Source organism: Sinohyriopsis cumingii, chromosome 10 (assembly GCF_028554795.1).
Source record: "Sinohyriopsis cumingii isolate HCF-2022 chromosome 10, ASM2855479v2, whole genome shotgun sequence".
NCBI classification, from domain to species: Eukaryota; Metazoa; Mollusca; class Bivalvia; order Unionida; family Unionidae; genus Sinohyriopsis; species Sinohyriopsis cumingii.
In genome coordinates, this window is record NC_142970.1 from 74,960,096 (window position 1) to 74,975,446 (window position 15,351).

The following is a 15,351-nucleotide window of genomic DNA, read 5'->3' on the forward strand; positions in this document are numbered from 1 at the left end:
AAAGGAAGTGATCTTGTCACGTGATTCATTAGTCGCAGTCTGGTACTCTATTGTTCTTATGCATTTCTTTACACTAAGTGAGAGAAGCCAAAACGGCTTCAATATGTACCATTAACATCACGCAGATTTGACCTTGCGGCTGTTAGGATTTGTCATTTTGACAATTATTGTCAGTAGTAATAGCCACTAATTATCAAAGTGAACAATCTCAACATCTTACTAAGGGAAGCCATAAAGGCTATCAAACCATTTTCCTGCTGACTTGTGTATTGTACATCCATGCTGCCACTTCTCAGCTGTTACTACTGTTTAATAATTGTAATCTTAACAATTATCAGAGTGACTAAACCGGACAACTTATGATAACATAGCAGTAAGGCTAATTGGATTACATGTACTTACCCTTTTGTATGGATTAATATTTGAGTCTTTCTCGACTTTATGGAATAAATGTGGCTTCTTGTGAGGCATAAATGATATAATATTAACCTTAGTGGTACATGTACTTTAGTCAACACTTCTTTCAGTAATGAAAACCTGACATTGGGAAACAGAAATCGGATTTCTTAACACACGGTATGAACTGGTTCTGGATACATATGAAAATAAAATGCGGCCACTTGTGAGGGGTAAATTTTATATTCTTGCACTAACATGCTGGCCGCTGGTCGCGTTAGCCGGGTGGCCTTTCGTGAGGGGTACTTTTAAACACAAACTCATCGGTGCCTACGGATTCTGGCCGTAAGGAGCGTGTGTCCACTGGTCAGGGAGGCTGTTCAAGAGGGGGACTACTGTACATCATTTTGGCCTTTCTCAGAACATTTGTTCAGGCATTACTCTGATTACAAACAATTCCATTCTGAACATTATCTACATGGTGATCAAGAATAATTTTACATGCACTTTCCTTGAGTATGGGAATTTTTCCACATTTGTAGCAGATGTGGTCCCCTCAAATTATATTAAAGTAGTGAAGATGCAGATGAATGGTAAAAAAAAAAAAAACTGAACTATAATGGCTTGATTTTCCTTACGTTTTCCTTTTTCTAACTGCATGTAGTTATTGTTTGATTTAATTCTAACTGTTCAGATCTGGCAATAAACATATCAGCAATATATTCCACTGTAAAGTGTTAGAATCTGCTGCAAAGTTCACTTGTAGCCTAACCTAAAAGAAACATCTTTTTAAACCATGTTAGTGATCAATGTGTATTTAATCTGCACAGGTGCCCTATAACCTGAGAACTAATTATCTGTTACATATTTAATACGATATCATCTGTTGATAGAGTTGAAGATCAACCCTTGGTAGAGACAAAAAAATATGGACTTCAATAGGTCGGAATCAAATAGCATTGCATCAGACTGATGCTGTGAATCTTTTAACATGGTCCAATCTGCTTGAAAAGGGCTTTTTATGGTACTGTGAACATTGTATCAACAGAACATCTGCTAAATACAAAATTTCTTACTCTTGAATAATGCATAACCACTCCATTGCTCTCTGCTGAATGTTGATATCGGCATGGTTCAAATATTTCAGAAGTTGCTGCAGCATGATATCCAAATTCGTTTCATCATCTAGTGTCAGCAGCCCCTGCTGAAGCCGTCTGAGAAATTCTGATTCTTCCTCTTTGTTTTCAAGTTCTTCCTGTAATCAGAATTCACCAACACTGTAACAATGATACATAACTATTCACAATAAATATACTACAACAGGGGAGGAAGCAAACTTTAACTATCACCGTCAAGAATTAAACTCAGTTTGTCTATCTTTCAGTTTGGTACCCCCCTTTCCCCACTTACCTTGACATTTGACCTTGAATATCACCCCAATTTATCTCCCTGAGTCGTCAAAACCAATTCTCAACCTGGCTACCAGCTAAGGAGTCAGACACTTAACTTCTCATTTCCTAGTCATAATATAACCAATAAAATGTCCTAAGTGACTGTACAGGACACATTACGAAGAAAATAGATGGGTTTTTTAAATTTGAAACCATGTACTACAGATTTATTATAGCCTGATAACACACTTAAGTAGCAGACCAGTCTATATTGACAAAAAACATAGGCACCAGGCTTTATCGCTGTGACTTGTTAAAATGAAGAAAATGTCAGGGAATAAATGTACGTTTTTCATCGGGTTTTCTGTAATTATGGCATGTAATGTATAGATCATTCTTCTGATGTTCAGATTGCGATTTTTAGCCACTTATATTAGTAAACATTATGCATGTTTGATATCACAGAACAATAGCCCTTAGCAGCCATTGAAACTAACTTTTTCTCCTCAAGTAGTGAAAAAAAAAAAATCAGCTACTTATGTTACAAAGGCACTCAAAGGGATGATATTTGGACTTTGCACCAGTCTCTGAAAATGCGTCACTTCCCTTCGTAAGCCTTTTAAGTTGAAGACCTTTTAGCTCTTGCAAATCTTTAGATGATTGAAGGGTTGAATTGTTTCTGCTGCAAGGCTCTCCTGACAAACGTGAAGGAGAATTCGGTCTGGGCAAGGATGGAACACATGGGTCCAAGGATATCTGAGAAGTTTTGACAAGGACCTTCCTGGGTAGATCTATTGCTAGACTGAGAAGACTGTTGATCCTGAATTTGTAACAGTGGAGACGGACAATCAGAATCACTTTGCACTTCATACACTTCAATTTCTTTTATGATCTTTGGAACTAAGATCTGGGGGGGGGGAGGCAAAGACTCAACAGACCATCCAAATCAAGAGAAAGAGCGCTGACAGACAAAGCCTCAGGATCCAGTACTGGGGAAAAGAAGGTGGGTATTTTGTGATTACACCTAGCTGCAAATCTGAGGAAAGAATGAGAGATGTATGAACCATTCTGCATGGAGATTCTGTCCCCTCTCTGACAAAGAATTTGCCAAGACATTAAGTCTGCATATGTCCAATCTGAATCTTGATGTTGCATTCTGCACACCAAGAGTGAAATACCCAGACCAAAATGCAGAACTGGGCTGATCTGGTACCACCCTGTTTGAAAAGGTACATCACTACTACCAAGTTGTATGAGATGATGGGCACAACCTTGTTCATAAGATGGTTGCTCCAAAAATGAAGGGCTTTTAAAAATAGTTTCCATCAAGAGAATGATGTGAAGATCTGTGTCCTCTAGAACCTACTGGTTGCTGACATTTTCAAGTCTGGTAACAGACAGGCTCTCTAACATACGGGGCTAATTTCATCTTTACACATGGTCAGATCCAGTTGTGGTCATTCAAGAGGTATTCCTGTTATGAACCAACCTTCACCACTGGTCCAGAAATGAAACTATCTTGTTACTCTGTTCCTGCAATCAAGTGGCATGGAAGAGGGGCTTCCTTAGATAGCAAGGTCATCTGCAGAGGGAACATGTAGAGGTGACCCAGTGATACAATAACTGCTGCTGCATAAAACGATCTGAGAAGTTGCAGAAATTCCCTGGTTGTAATCCATTTCAAGTTGAAAATGGATTCTGTAAGGATGGTGAATTGGACGACCTAAATACAGGGAAGACAAACCAGGTTTAGGTGGGTGAAAAAATCCATACCCAGATGGATGAACTGATGGGATGGACAAAGATCAGACTTCCCATCTGATCAGAAAATGAGATTGTTCTTTAATTTTACTAGAACAGAAATGATATGTTTCTGGAGGACTCTGTCCAAAAACACCATTATATGAGAAGATGAACTCACACAGAACAGGGATAAGACATACTAGAGTAGTTTTGTAAAGGCCCATGAACATATGTTCAAACTAAAAGACAGCAAAACATGGTAACAACTGCCTCAATATTTAAACCTCAGGAATATCCTTAAGACCAGATGGACAAGAATATGAGAATGTGTATCTGTCTGATCGAGACAAATGGCTAATTTGTTGCGATGGATGGAGAGGTGGACTGATCTTGCCATGTCCATCTCAAATTTTGCATTAAGTATGAACTGATTTAGATTACTGAGGGGACTGATGCTTGCCATTGGTCATCCTAACTAGAAAAAGCTTTGAGGAAAACTCTGGAGATTGTAAATCTTGAACAATCTCCACTGCCCACTTCAAGATGAGCATCTGGATCTCTTGCAGCAAAACTGTGTCCTTTGCTGAGTCTGATGGCACTATGGTCAGGAATGGAGAGCACAAAAGGGATGGGGTTGGCAAAACAAGAACTAAAACCCTTCTGAGACAATTTGGAGGAAAGGCAAAAGCTGTTTAAAAAGCAACAGTCTGGCACTACTGGATAGTTATCTGCAGGTGGTCAGTGACAAGAGTCATTGTGAAGAGTGGAGACATGGCGGTTAAGAAACTTTCTTTCCAATCACCTTGACACAACTGCATCTAAGACTGATTAGCAGAATGTCTTCCTGTACATAACTGGGATTGCAGATGGTTTATGGGTTGTGCAGCAAACGATCCCATATCTCCTTATCACTGGACATCATGCCATTGAAGGTGAATCGGTGATGATGTATAAGAGTGAATCAGAGATGATGCATATGGCGATAGTTGCTGTATAGAGATGGAGTGGAAGTTCTTGGCCTGCCTTCCTCTACACTTCCTCTATCTTGTCACTGAACAGCAGAAGCAATTCAAAGGGAGGTTCATAGACCTAGGGTGAAATGTGCATTGCTACCCATGTCTGCAAGCCTGAAAAACTGCCAGAGATGCCAGGTCCAACAACGAAGATGTGGTCATTATATTGCAAATGAGCTTTGAAGTGGTCTACAGAATGTCTTTACCCACTGTATAGGAGCATGCAAAGACCGATCACAGCATAATTCTTATCTAACACCAGGGGAACTGTGAAGAAGGGTTCAGAATGGGTCTGATACCAGTGAGATTGCAAGAAATGCTGGAAGCTGACTCTCGGGGAAAAAAGACAGAAGTAGCTGGGTAACTGATCTTGGCAGATAGACACAGAGCAATTTCCTTGATTTTTTCACCTGAAATGCAGAGGGAGACAGAAGGAAGGGATGATCTCCTCGTAGTAAAAGCAACTGAGGATATAACCTTGCATGTCAGTGTAGAGGAGGGAGGATGGTGGTGGTGATGGTGGATATTCTACGTTTGGCAATGCCCCATAAATTCCTCTATACTCATTCTGCTCTATGGTGGGATCTAAGAATGAACGTCACATGTTTATCCTCATGCTCAGTGCATGGGTCATCATGGTCAGGATCAAGATCTATACTGGTATAATAAATTCTTGATGGTCGTCATCTCTAAGACCAGTGATGTTACACATGGTGGATGAGAAGTCACAGCTCCTTCCATTCCTCCAGATGTAGTGGCATTCTCCACCAGGCTGGCCAAAGACTTGATATAAGGTGAATGTCCAAAACATCAGTATTCTTGTTTTTTTAAAATTTCCACATCACTCCCTGTTTCCTGCAGTTTTCCTTAGAACTGTCGACCATGTATTCTCCAACCAACTGCCACACATGGTGAACACAGCCAATGATATACACTTTGTACATCCAAGACATGTGCCATGAGATTTCTTGCTCGCTTTGAATTCTTGCATTCAGCATACTTAGTCATCATAGCTAATTCTTGAACACGTAGGAAAAGACAAAAAACAAGAAACGCATGGTTAAGTGTGTTAAGAATGCCCGCTATTTATACAGGGGCGAGAACAAAGAAACAAAGTCCATGTAGATGAAAAACTTTTCATAATTATGGTCAAAATTTTTAAAAAATAATGTATACCACCTGTAGAATATTCCTTAATACATCTGGAAATAAAATAAAAATATTCAATGAATGTAATGAAAAAAGCACAAATTTTCAATGAACTTTGATTGGCAAAGTAAACAATGTTTTTTCACTGCAAAAGCTTAAAGCTAGCAACAACATGTGGCAAGGGGAGATAATTAAGAGTTACTTCCCTTCGTCTCTGTATTGAAAATACCTATTTTCGTCTTTGGGATGGCTGGATTCAGAGGTAGTAGGGCTTATATTCTAACTTCAATGTGATTTTGGAACATATTCAAAGGAGAAACATATTAGAAGTACTGGCATTTTATACATGCACACCCTATCACATTTGTTGTTGTTATGGGCTTAACACCATTTTTTCAGCACATGATATAAATGCTATCCTGTTTAACTGTTGAAGGAATAACCCACAAAACCCTGGGATAACCACCAATTCACAGGAACCTACTGGCACACTTTCTTGCATAACCATGTTAGTCAAGCCAAACCCTGAACACATATAGACAGCGATGGCAGTGATCAGTAAAGGCAATCACTTTAGACTACTCAGCCACCGAGGACCCCCAATCACATTTGAAATGATACACTGATAAATTACATTCATAATCATGCACACATAATATTTGAAAAAAGTGCGAGAGCTGCCCTTGAAAGTAACTAAGTTTCATCACCCTATCTTAAAAGATCATTTGATGAAACATGGTCCCACTGCTTTTCTAAATATAAATTTCCAGGTCTTTTCCAGGATTTTTCCAGGATAAAATTAATTTTTCATGATTAACAAATGACCATTACTGAATGGAATGAAAGAACATTTTGGATTATAAAACATGCATTTTCTGTATCTGAAGATGTTTCTCTTTCAAGACTCTCCAAAACATATATGTCAGAAAAGATGATCATGTAGGAAACCACAAAATAAGTCACACAAAACAATTTGACTATATATTCCCATAAATTGGCATTTAAAGCCATTTCAATGTACAGAATACAAATTCTAACTTTACTTTGCTGACCTGCAATTTGTTACTACATGGAAATAACATAATAAGCATAAATTATTTTGTTTCCTTTCAAACCCTTAATTCTAAAGAATTCTAGAGCAATATGTGTGCATGTTATACAAAGTCAACATTTTCTATCAGAGTATGGAAAAATCCCCAATAAATGCAAAGCATTTGAATCCTATCTTGCAACAAAAAAGTTTAACCCTGAAATTATATGTGCCAATAAAATCTCAAACAAGATTTTTCAACCAACCTCAAGTAATATTGATATGGAACACCAAGCAAAACATTCTGAGCAAGATACCTGTGCAGACCCATGTTTACTGCTGATTCCGTATCAATCCATACTAAATCATTTTAACATGGTTCCTGTTATAAAGGCAAGTATCATCATCGATCACACTGCATTTAGTGGTGGTAAAATTATATGTATCATGTACTTCACTATAAGGTAGTCTCTGGCAGGCATGTACAGCCACATCCGGCCTATGACCTGGTTTTATCAGGTTTAATTTACATCATACATTGCGACTCTAAAAGTCGCTATCTGGCCCGCATCTTGGAGAAAGCTGATCTAAGGTTCCCAGAGATACTATTATAATGAGTATCATACCATGCGACGAATCTGCCCCATCTATAACCTAAACTGTCCCATTCATTTTATATTTGTGTTGAAGAAAGGCAAAGAAATTCTTCAAGACTTCAAATACAAAATCATGTCAATGGAGATTTACCATCACCCTGAACAAGTAGTAATTTTACTTTTGACGGGTATAGTCACATGCCAGTTTTCAGTTATTACATTCTGACAAATAAAAATGCAAACACTTGTCAGAGATAGGGTAATGCTAGATATTTATGTTACCTTGGGTTGCAAATTAACAGGAGGTTCAGTGGCAGAAAGTTCAGTGGCAGAAGGTTCAGTGGCAGAAGGTTCAGTGGGAGAAGATTCTGTGGCATTAGGTTTAATGACTGCTGAGGTTGGTTTCTCTTCCTCATTAGAATGTCCTCTCCTTATTGGTCTCTCCAGGCTACGGTTGCTCTCCAGGTTACGGTTAATATTTTTGAATGGGAACATTTGTGGCTTGACTTTAAAAAAAAAACAACAGTCAAATGATGACAAGCATTAATCAAGCAAGTTAACGTGAAGAGAGGTGAATGTATCTACTGGTATAAATTAGAACAATGAAGTGTGAGAATGACAGTGTATATGACTATATTTTCTAAACAGCTAAACTCACAAGCTCAAAAACAATGGTCTATGCAAATGTGTGCAAGATAACAGTTACCTTAACATTACATTTTACAGATTTTTTTGTTGTTCTCAAACCTTAACAAATGTTAGAAAAATAAAATTTACAAATATTGTTATCATGTACATATGTTCATTAATTACTGTCTTTCTTGTATGTCTCTGGCTTTTTTCAGACTACATTTTTTTGGTGCTAAAATAATAAAAAAATTTTAATGCCTTGCAACTTTCAGACATTATTTTTAAAGAATTTTTTATGAAATGGTGTTTTCTGACACAACTGTAGACTCACAATGATAAGTCTAGTACTGCTTTCAGAAAGTGGAGAAATGGCACGCTTATCCTCAAAAAATTTCCAAATGGATCAAACTATCTGGAATTGGAAAACCACCCGCATTTTCATTAAAATTTTGGCACTGATGTAACCAATATCATTTGTTTACAACTATATCACTCACCTTTTAATGAAAAAATGTCTTCTATTATCAAAATAAACTAATGCTGAAGTCAAATTCTTCATCTTGAAAGTTTTGTTTAACGCTTTCAACCTGATCATTAACCTGTCACATATGCAGAAATTAGTTTCAATGTACGTTCCAGGCTTGATACTTTGACTTTTAGAATCAAGCCATATTTTTCAAATCATGTTGTATATACTGTACAGATCATAAATAACAGATAGAAGGCCTCAAGGTAGATTTGTTCTGTAACTAACTGAGTTATCTTCTCTAAATAAAGTCTTTATTTTTATTATTATTTTTATAATTATTATCATTATTATAGTGTATTTAGAACAATGAAGGTCAAAATATTCTTTATTCATGTATTCGATATAATACTTTGAATCTAAAGGTACTGGAATATACTTAAGTTTGCTACCTAAGAATATACTTATGTTTTCTATCTAAGTCTTATTCAAGTTTCAGTACTGGACCATAAAAACTGGGATTAGTTCATTGCTTCTGTTACCAAAATTTACAACTGACATTTTCCTCTTCCACTCACTACCAAAGTAAACTACTCCTTTTACTGTTTGGAAAATTACAATCAAGAGTTGTCCTATTACATCTACACCACTTCCCCGATAACTTGCGCCCTGATAACTCGTGAACCTGCTTTTAACTCATGGTCAGGCATGGATCCCATTTGTTTAAACCAGAAAATACCCCAAAAGATGATCACTATATGTTGAACTTGAAGAAAATCGTGATCAAAATGAGGTAACAGAAACTTTGATACATCGCTTATTTTATCATCGAAAGTGGTAGATAGGTTCTGTAGATTTTAATCAACATTATGGAATATCAAATTAAAATAAGGTAAAACAATTTTTACATTTTCTTTCCAAGCAACATTCCTAGTAAACCGCAATTAATGATATGTAAGGAAATGTCGATAAATGAAAATGTCACTTATGCAGAGTGGAGGCAGTACTTAAATAAACACAATTTAAATAATTTTTTTATCAATTGAAATTTGTGTTCTATTTCTATCTTTTAGTTCCTTTGACATGTAATCATCATAAATGCAATGTGTCCTCTTGTAATTAAATGTAAAATGTTTCAATCTATTGTAACGGCTGTGTCTGTGAGCATTTCACTGAAAACCTAATTAAGTGCTGCCTGTATTTTGATAAATGACTTTCGGAAAAGTATTCGTTGTATTGTTGCAATGAATTAAAAGCTGGCCTCCTTTGTATTCTCATGTTAATTATCTCCTTTGAATCAAATAAAGGAGGTGAAATAAAAGAAAAGTTAAAAAGCAAAAAAATTCCTACAAACTTAAAATCTAGCAGCCTCGGTCATATGTTAGGTGAACTCACTTCCTTTGATCAATCGAACACTGTTATAACTGTTACTGTTTAGGTAACATAAACTACCTTAAATTAACCTACCCTTTCATAACTGTGATCAAAGATAACAAGGCAGCCAAGCAAAATGAATACTTCGTAAAATAAAGAGCTTGATTTCACAGATACGGACCATTGTGGGCAAGCAAGTTTCAGAGAATTCTTGAACTGGCACTTAGAGATATCCTCAAGGATGATAAGAAGTTTCATTATTACTTCCAATGAAATCCCAACTTCAATATTAATTTCAAATAATTGGACAAAAACAATAATTGAGTTTTGACGTAGACGATTGTCTCATGAAATAAATGTCATGTGTTTTTAAAAGAAAGGAATCTTGTTTGGTGGTGTATCAACAGTTAGTCTAGTTCCCTGCTCTGTGGACTCCCGATTTGGCAGGACACTATTAAACACAACTATGGGAACCAGACTCATCAAGAAAACAAAAGGCAGTGACATAATACACAGATTATTTGCGTACATGTTATGGTTGATGAAACCAGTTGGAACGATCTTTCACATGTTGGACATTTTAAAAATAAATGTTTTTAAAACAGAATAACAAACAACTTCATTAGAAAAAGCATGTTGTTAAAAATTATTATTGACGTGATTGTAAAATGAGGATTCAGTCATTAAACAGCCCAGTTCCCTAATCCCCCCCCCCCACAGTTTTCTCGATGTCAAGGTGCTTTATTTCAATTTTTGGAGGTCGTGCCCTCACTTATAGTGCGGTCTATGTTTGTGGACCCTGTTATGCGCAAGTTATTGTGGGAGAGGTGTATTAATATTTTCTTTTTAACAAGGCAGCCATTTCACAAATACGAACCATTGTTGGGATTTCATTGATGAAACTTATCCTTGAGGATATCTCTAAGTGCCAGTTCAAGAATTCTCTGAAACTCGCTTGCCCATAATGGTCCATATCTGTGAAATCAAGCTCTTTATTTTACGAAGTATTCAATTTTGTGAACATCAACTTACTGGTATATAGTCCTCTGCTTTCATATGTATCTCTAGGAGATTGTGGCAGTATCGGAGGTGTATTTGGAACACCTCTTCTCCACGAAGATCTTGAATAATCTCTTTCATAGCTGCTCCTTGCACTAGAAGGCACTGTATTTTTTCCCGATTCATCTTCCAAGCTCTGAATTAAAATTAATTCCTACTTGAACGATCCGAAGAAAAGATGACACAATTTTCATCGCATAAATTAAAAAGTACACATTTTTACCAACTTAGCATGACTGATAAAGTAAAAAATAATGTTGTTCACATTAGCAGGAACAAAGTACATGTATTATGATAGTATTAACTGAAATGAATCAATTATGAAAACTTTAATTTACAGAATTTGTGAAAAGTAATGCTAAAATATTATCACTTCCATAACGTTAATGATAATTTTTACTCATTGTTCCTGACTAATAAGAAGCAAGATGTGTTAATAAAACAGATGCCACACAAATAGGATTCTGAAAGGTAAATTTATGAGTCAAACTAGAAATAAAGACTCCATTAAATTCTGATGAAAAATAGTGAAAATTCAATTTGCCCTGGAAGTCTTAACCTGAAGCCTTACATCAAATCTGGTTTCAATCCAATGTGGTCATTTTTAATTTTAGTGAACACAAAAAAGTTTGTGATGACTGGACAGACATACATGTGTACTCTCTGTCTGTCTGTCTGTCTGTCTGTCTCTCTCTCTCTCTATATATATATACCACCATGTCAACCTATTCTGCACATCATACTTTTTTTATACTGTTAAACTTTTGCCAATTTCTTAAAAAAGTGGTTCAATTTGCTTAATATCTCTTGTCATTTAGTGGCATTGTTTTGCTAAATTTTGTAAAACCAGTTATGTGATGTGATATGATTTTTATTTTTTAACGTAGCTTTAACAATTTTTCAGTTATATCGCTATGATGTCTGCAATGTGGCAGTTTATGGTGATGTCTAGCACTGGGGTATCATGCCGCAGACATGTAGCATGATGTCCCACCCAGTCACATTATCCTGACACCAGGCCGACCAGTCCTAACACTAACCTCTTAATGCTGAACGCCAAGCGAGACAGCTGTTAGTACCATTTTTTAAGTCTCTGGCATGACTCGGCCGGGGATCGAACCCACGACCTCCCGCATCCGAGGCGGACACTCTAACCACTAGGCCACCGAAGCGGTGCAAAACCAGTTATAAACCTGACCTAGTTCCTCAGCTGAAATGCTGACAGAAAGAGTCCAAAGTAATGTATTAATTTCCATAGTCTAATGCCTAAACATTACATCTTTTCAAAGTCATGTGCAGAATATGCCAACATATCATGAGTCATGAAAACAAAGGGGTAGTATCCTGTGTGCCCAAAATAAGTATTCTGAACAGAATGTTCTGTTGACAATTGCCACTTTTCAAATGGTATTCATTGCAGTATTTTTTTATTAGCCAATCAGACAAATTTGATATGCATTTTGTGGCAATTTTGTGATGGAAACCTTATATGCAAAGAAAAGCTTGAAGCCCAGCAGCAATGTGTGTGTGTGTGTGTGTGTATATATATATATATATATATATATATATATATAAAAATATATATATATATATATATAGATACAGATATAGATATATAGATACACACACACACACACCCCAACATAAACTGTGGGACAAGTGCACACAGACTGGAATAATATAAACCTCTCCATTGGTTCATGTCCTATGTTATGAACATAAACCTGTTAGATATTATATATGGAAATACAAATAGTGTCATATAGGACAAGTTATTGACCTAATCATGCTGAAATCTCTTTTGCAATGTCAGAGCACAAGATTTAAATCAAATTTCTAGCCTAAATTTGCTTAAGCTGAAAGCCAAACTAATAACAATAAATGAAAGAAAAAGAAAACTTGCATTTACTCGAGTCAAAAAATTCACCAATTTGTATTTTAAAGAAAGCATGACAAAATATTCAAGGACATTTTTGCAGCAACGTTATCTGTTTTAAAAAGTTGTAATCTTATAAAACAAAATCTCAGTTAAAATGTTTGTTTAGGAAAACTATTGCAAACTTCCCTACATGAATATAATCAGTACATACACCCAGACCGGGCTGGGTTTTGCACTACATATAGTAAAATCCAACCCAAGTACCATGACCTGGTACCCAGCAAGATTTCCTTACCTGTCCATCTCTATTATATATGTATCAGTCATTCAATAAATGTTAACATTCTGTAGAAATCTGACATGTTTGCAAGCAGAATGGGTTGAAAAAATCAAATTATTATTCAATAAATGTTAACATTTTGTAGACATCTGACATGTTTGCAAGCAGAATGGGTTGAAAAAATCAAATTATTATTCAATAAATGTTAACATTCTGTAGACATCTGACATGTTTGGAAGCAGAATGGGTTGAAAAAATCAAATTATTATTCAATAAATGTTAACATTTTGTAGACATCTGACATGTTTGCAAGCAGAATGGGTTGAAAAAATCAAATTATTATTCAATAAATGTTAACATTTTGTAGACATCTGACATGTTTGCAAGCAGAATGGGTTGAAAAAATCAAATTATTATTCAATAAATGTTAACATTTTGTAGACATCTGACATGTTTGCAAGCAGAATGGGTTGAAAAAATCAAATTATTATTCAATAAATGTTAACATTTTGTAGACATCTGACATGTTTGCAAGCAGAATGGGTTGAAAAAAATCAAATTATTATTCAGGCACTTTTATTAGATACTTTGTACTACCTATCAGAGATCTACTCAGACAATCTATGATAGGAATGACAACACAGGAGTGACTAAAAGTCATTTTACACACGGTCTCATGAACAAAAGTGTGATAGGGCTTTGATCAAGGTAAATGAAACTGATATCGATTCTACTCACACTTGTGCTGGTTGGTGATCACCTGTTAAATAAGCATTGACTTTTGACTGATTGTTAATTTCATAGACTTCGGCTACAGAATGTCTGCTACACATCTTTATTCATGTTTGATTAATTTGGTATTTCTGTATGACATATTGTCATAGGGTACTACTCAACAAGACAGAAGTGTATTTATTTCTACTTAAAATTACAATTTAGTTATTCATAATGCCATGCTGTGAGATTATATTTGCATTTGTTTGTGATTTCTGTTCTTCTTTTCTATGCTGGGGGTAGTTCAAAGAAAAGTGAATCAGTTTTTAAACCTGATGTTTTATGTAATATGCTGTATACAAAATCCTTAACCCCCTGGCTTTTTACTAGCTATGTCACATTCAACAGGAAAATCATCCACACTTTAAGACAAAAATTAGAAAGAAAATTGCTTCAGCAGTTCTCCTAAGCAGAAATCTCAAAATAAATTGTTTGGTGCATTTTTCACACTTTATCTTTCGCTTGATTTAGCTCAAAATGTTCAAATCTGGCAACATCAAAAATAGAAAATAAAACTAGAAAAGTTTCAAATAAAACCATTTGAATTTGGAATTATGCCAAAATTAGAATTCTTACAGTACAATGGTCCCCTCTTATAAAGCCACCCCTTCTGCATTGTGAAAGTGGTCACATAAGACAATTGGCCTTTCCAGAGTGGGACAGATTTGTGAAATGTGTATGTGTATGTAGTAAGAAAGCTAACTGTAACTTCATTTAATATCTTCAGTTAAAAGAAACATTAATTATTAAAAGGTTCTTTTTGTCTCATGGATAAACCTATTTCAAGTAAACATATTAATAGTTATTGATTCTTAAGTGTGAAACATGAGTGGAGTAATATTGGCACACACCTTGAAAAAACATTCAAAAATGTCATTAAAATTATGGTACAAACATCACATGGCTTCTAGAATCTCTTTCCATTTACTCCATTTCCTCACTGCTGCAGAATATTCTCCTTAACTGTTGATGTTTATTTGAGTGTTCTAAGCATGAAATTTGTTGGCAAAAACTCTATTATTCAGGTGAATTACTTCAACTTTTTCTCCTAAAGTAATAATTTTCCATGTATGTAATGACATTTTACATTTTTGGGATGATTTATTCCTATGTTGCTGATGTACACTACTGCAGTTTAATCATGCAGATGAAACTTTTATAGACTAAATGCCTTCTTTGTAAAGAAAGTGATACACATACTGTCACATTTGACTTTTAGGTCTTCACCTTGTAACTCTTTGCTTTAAGGTTAATTTGTGTGTAAATCCACAAAAGCTCTACTTAACCTATATTGACCATGTTATGATCTTGACAATTACATCCAGTCTTAATCATCAAAATGAAGAAGACAACAGCTGATTGAAGCACAAAACTCTATATTACAACAGCCCATTTCCCGTAAATGATAATGATATATTACCCATAGTGGTACATGTTATAACGTACTTTGGGAAACACTTCTTTCAGTAATAATAACATAACATCTGGAAACCGACATCAGTAGAGATAATTGGATTACTTACCTTACTGCATGGATAAATTAAATATTGGTTCTGGACACATTAGATAAA

At 35.5% G+C, this 15,351-nt stretch overlaps 1 protein-coding gene across 1 annotated transcript in view; it reads right to left on the minus strand.

Moving 5' to 3' along the window:
• LOC149790401 (uncharacterized) overlaps positions 1–15,351 on the minus strand; it is a 263,333-nt gene that overhangs the window by 106,371 nt on the left and 141,611 nt on the right. The window contains exons 23-25 of the mRNA XM_089972455.1: positions 10,821–10,983; positions 7,601–7,824; positions 1,473–1,651 (exon numbers count right to left, since the gene is read on the minus strand). Of these exons, the coding sequence (XP_089828581.1) occupies positions 1,473–1,651; positions 7,601–7,824; positions 10,821–10,983 (566 nt within the window). The remainder of the gene's footprint in view (positions 1–1,472; positions 1,652–7,600; positions 7,825–10,820; positions 10,984–15,351) is intronic.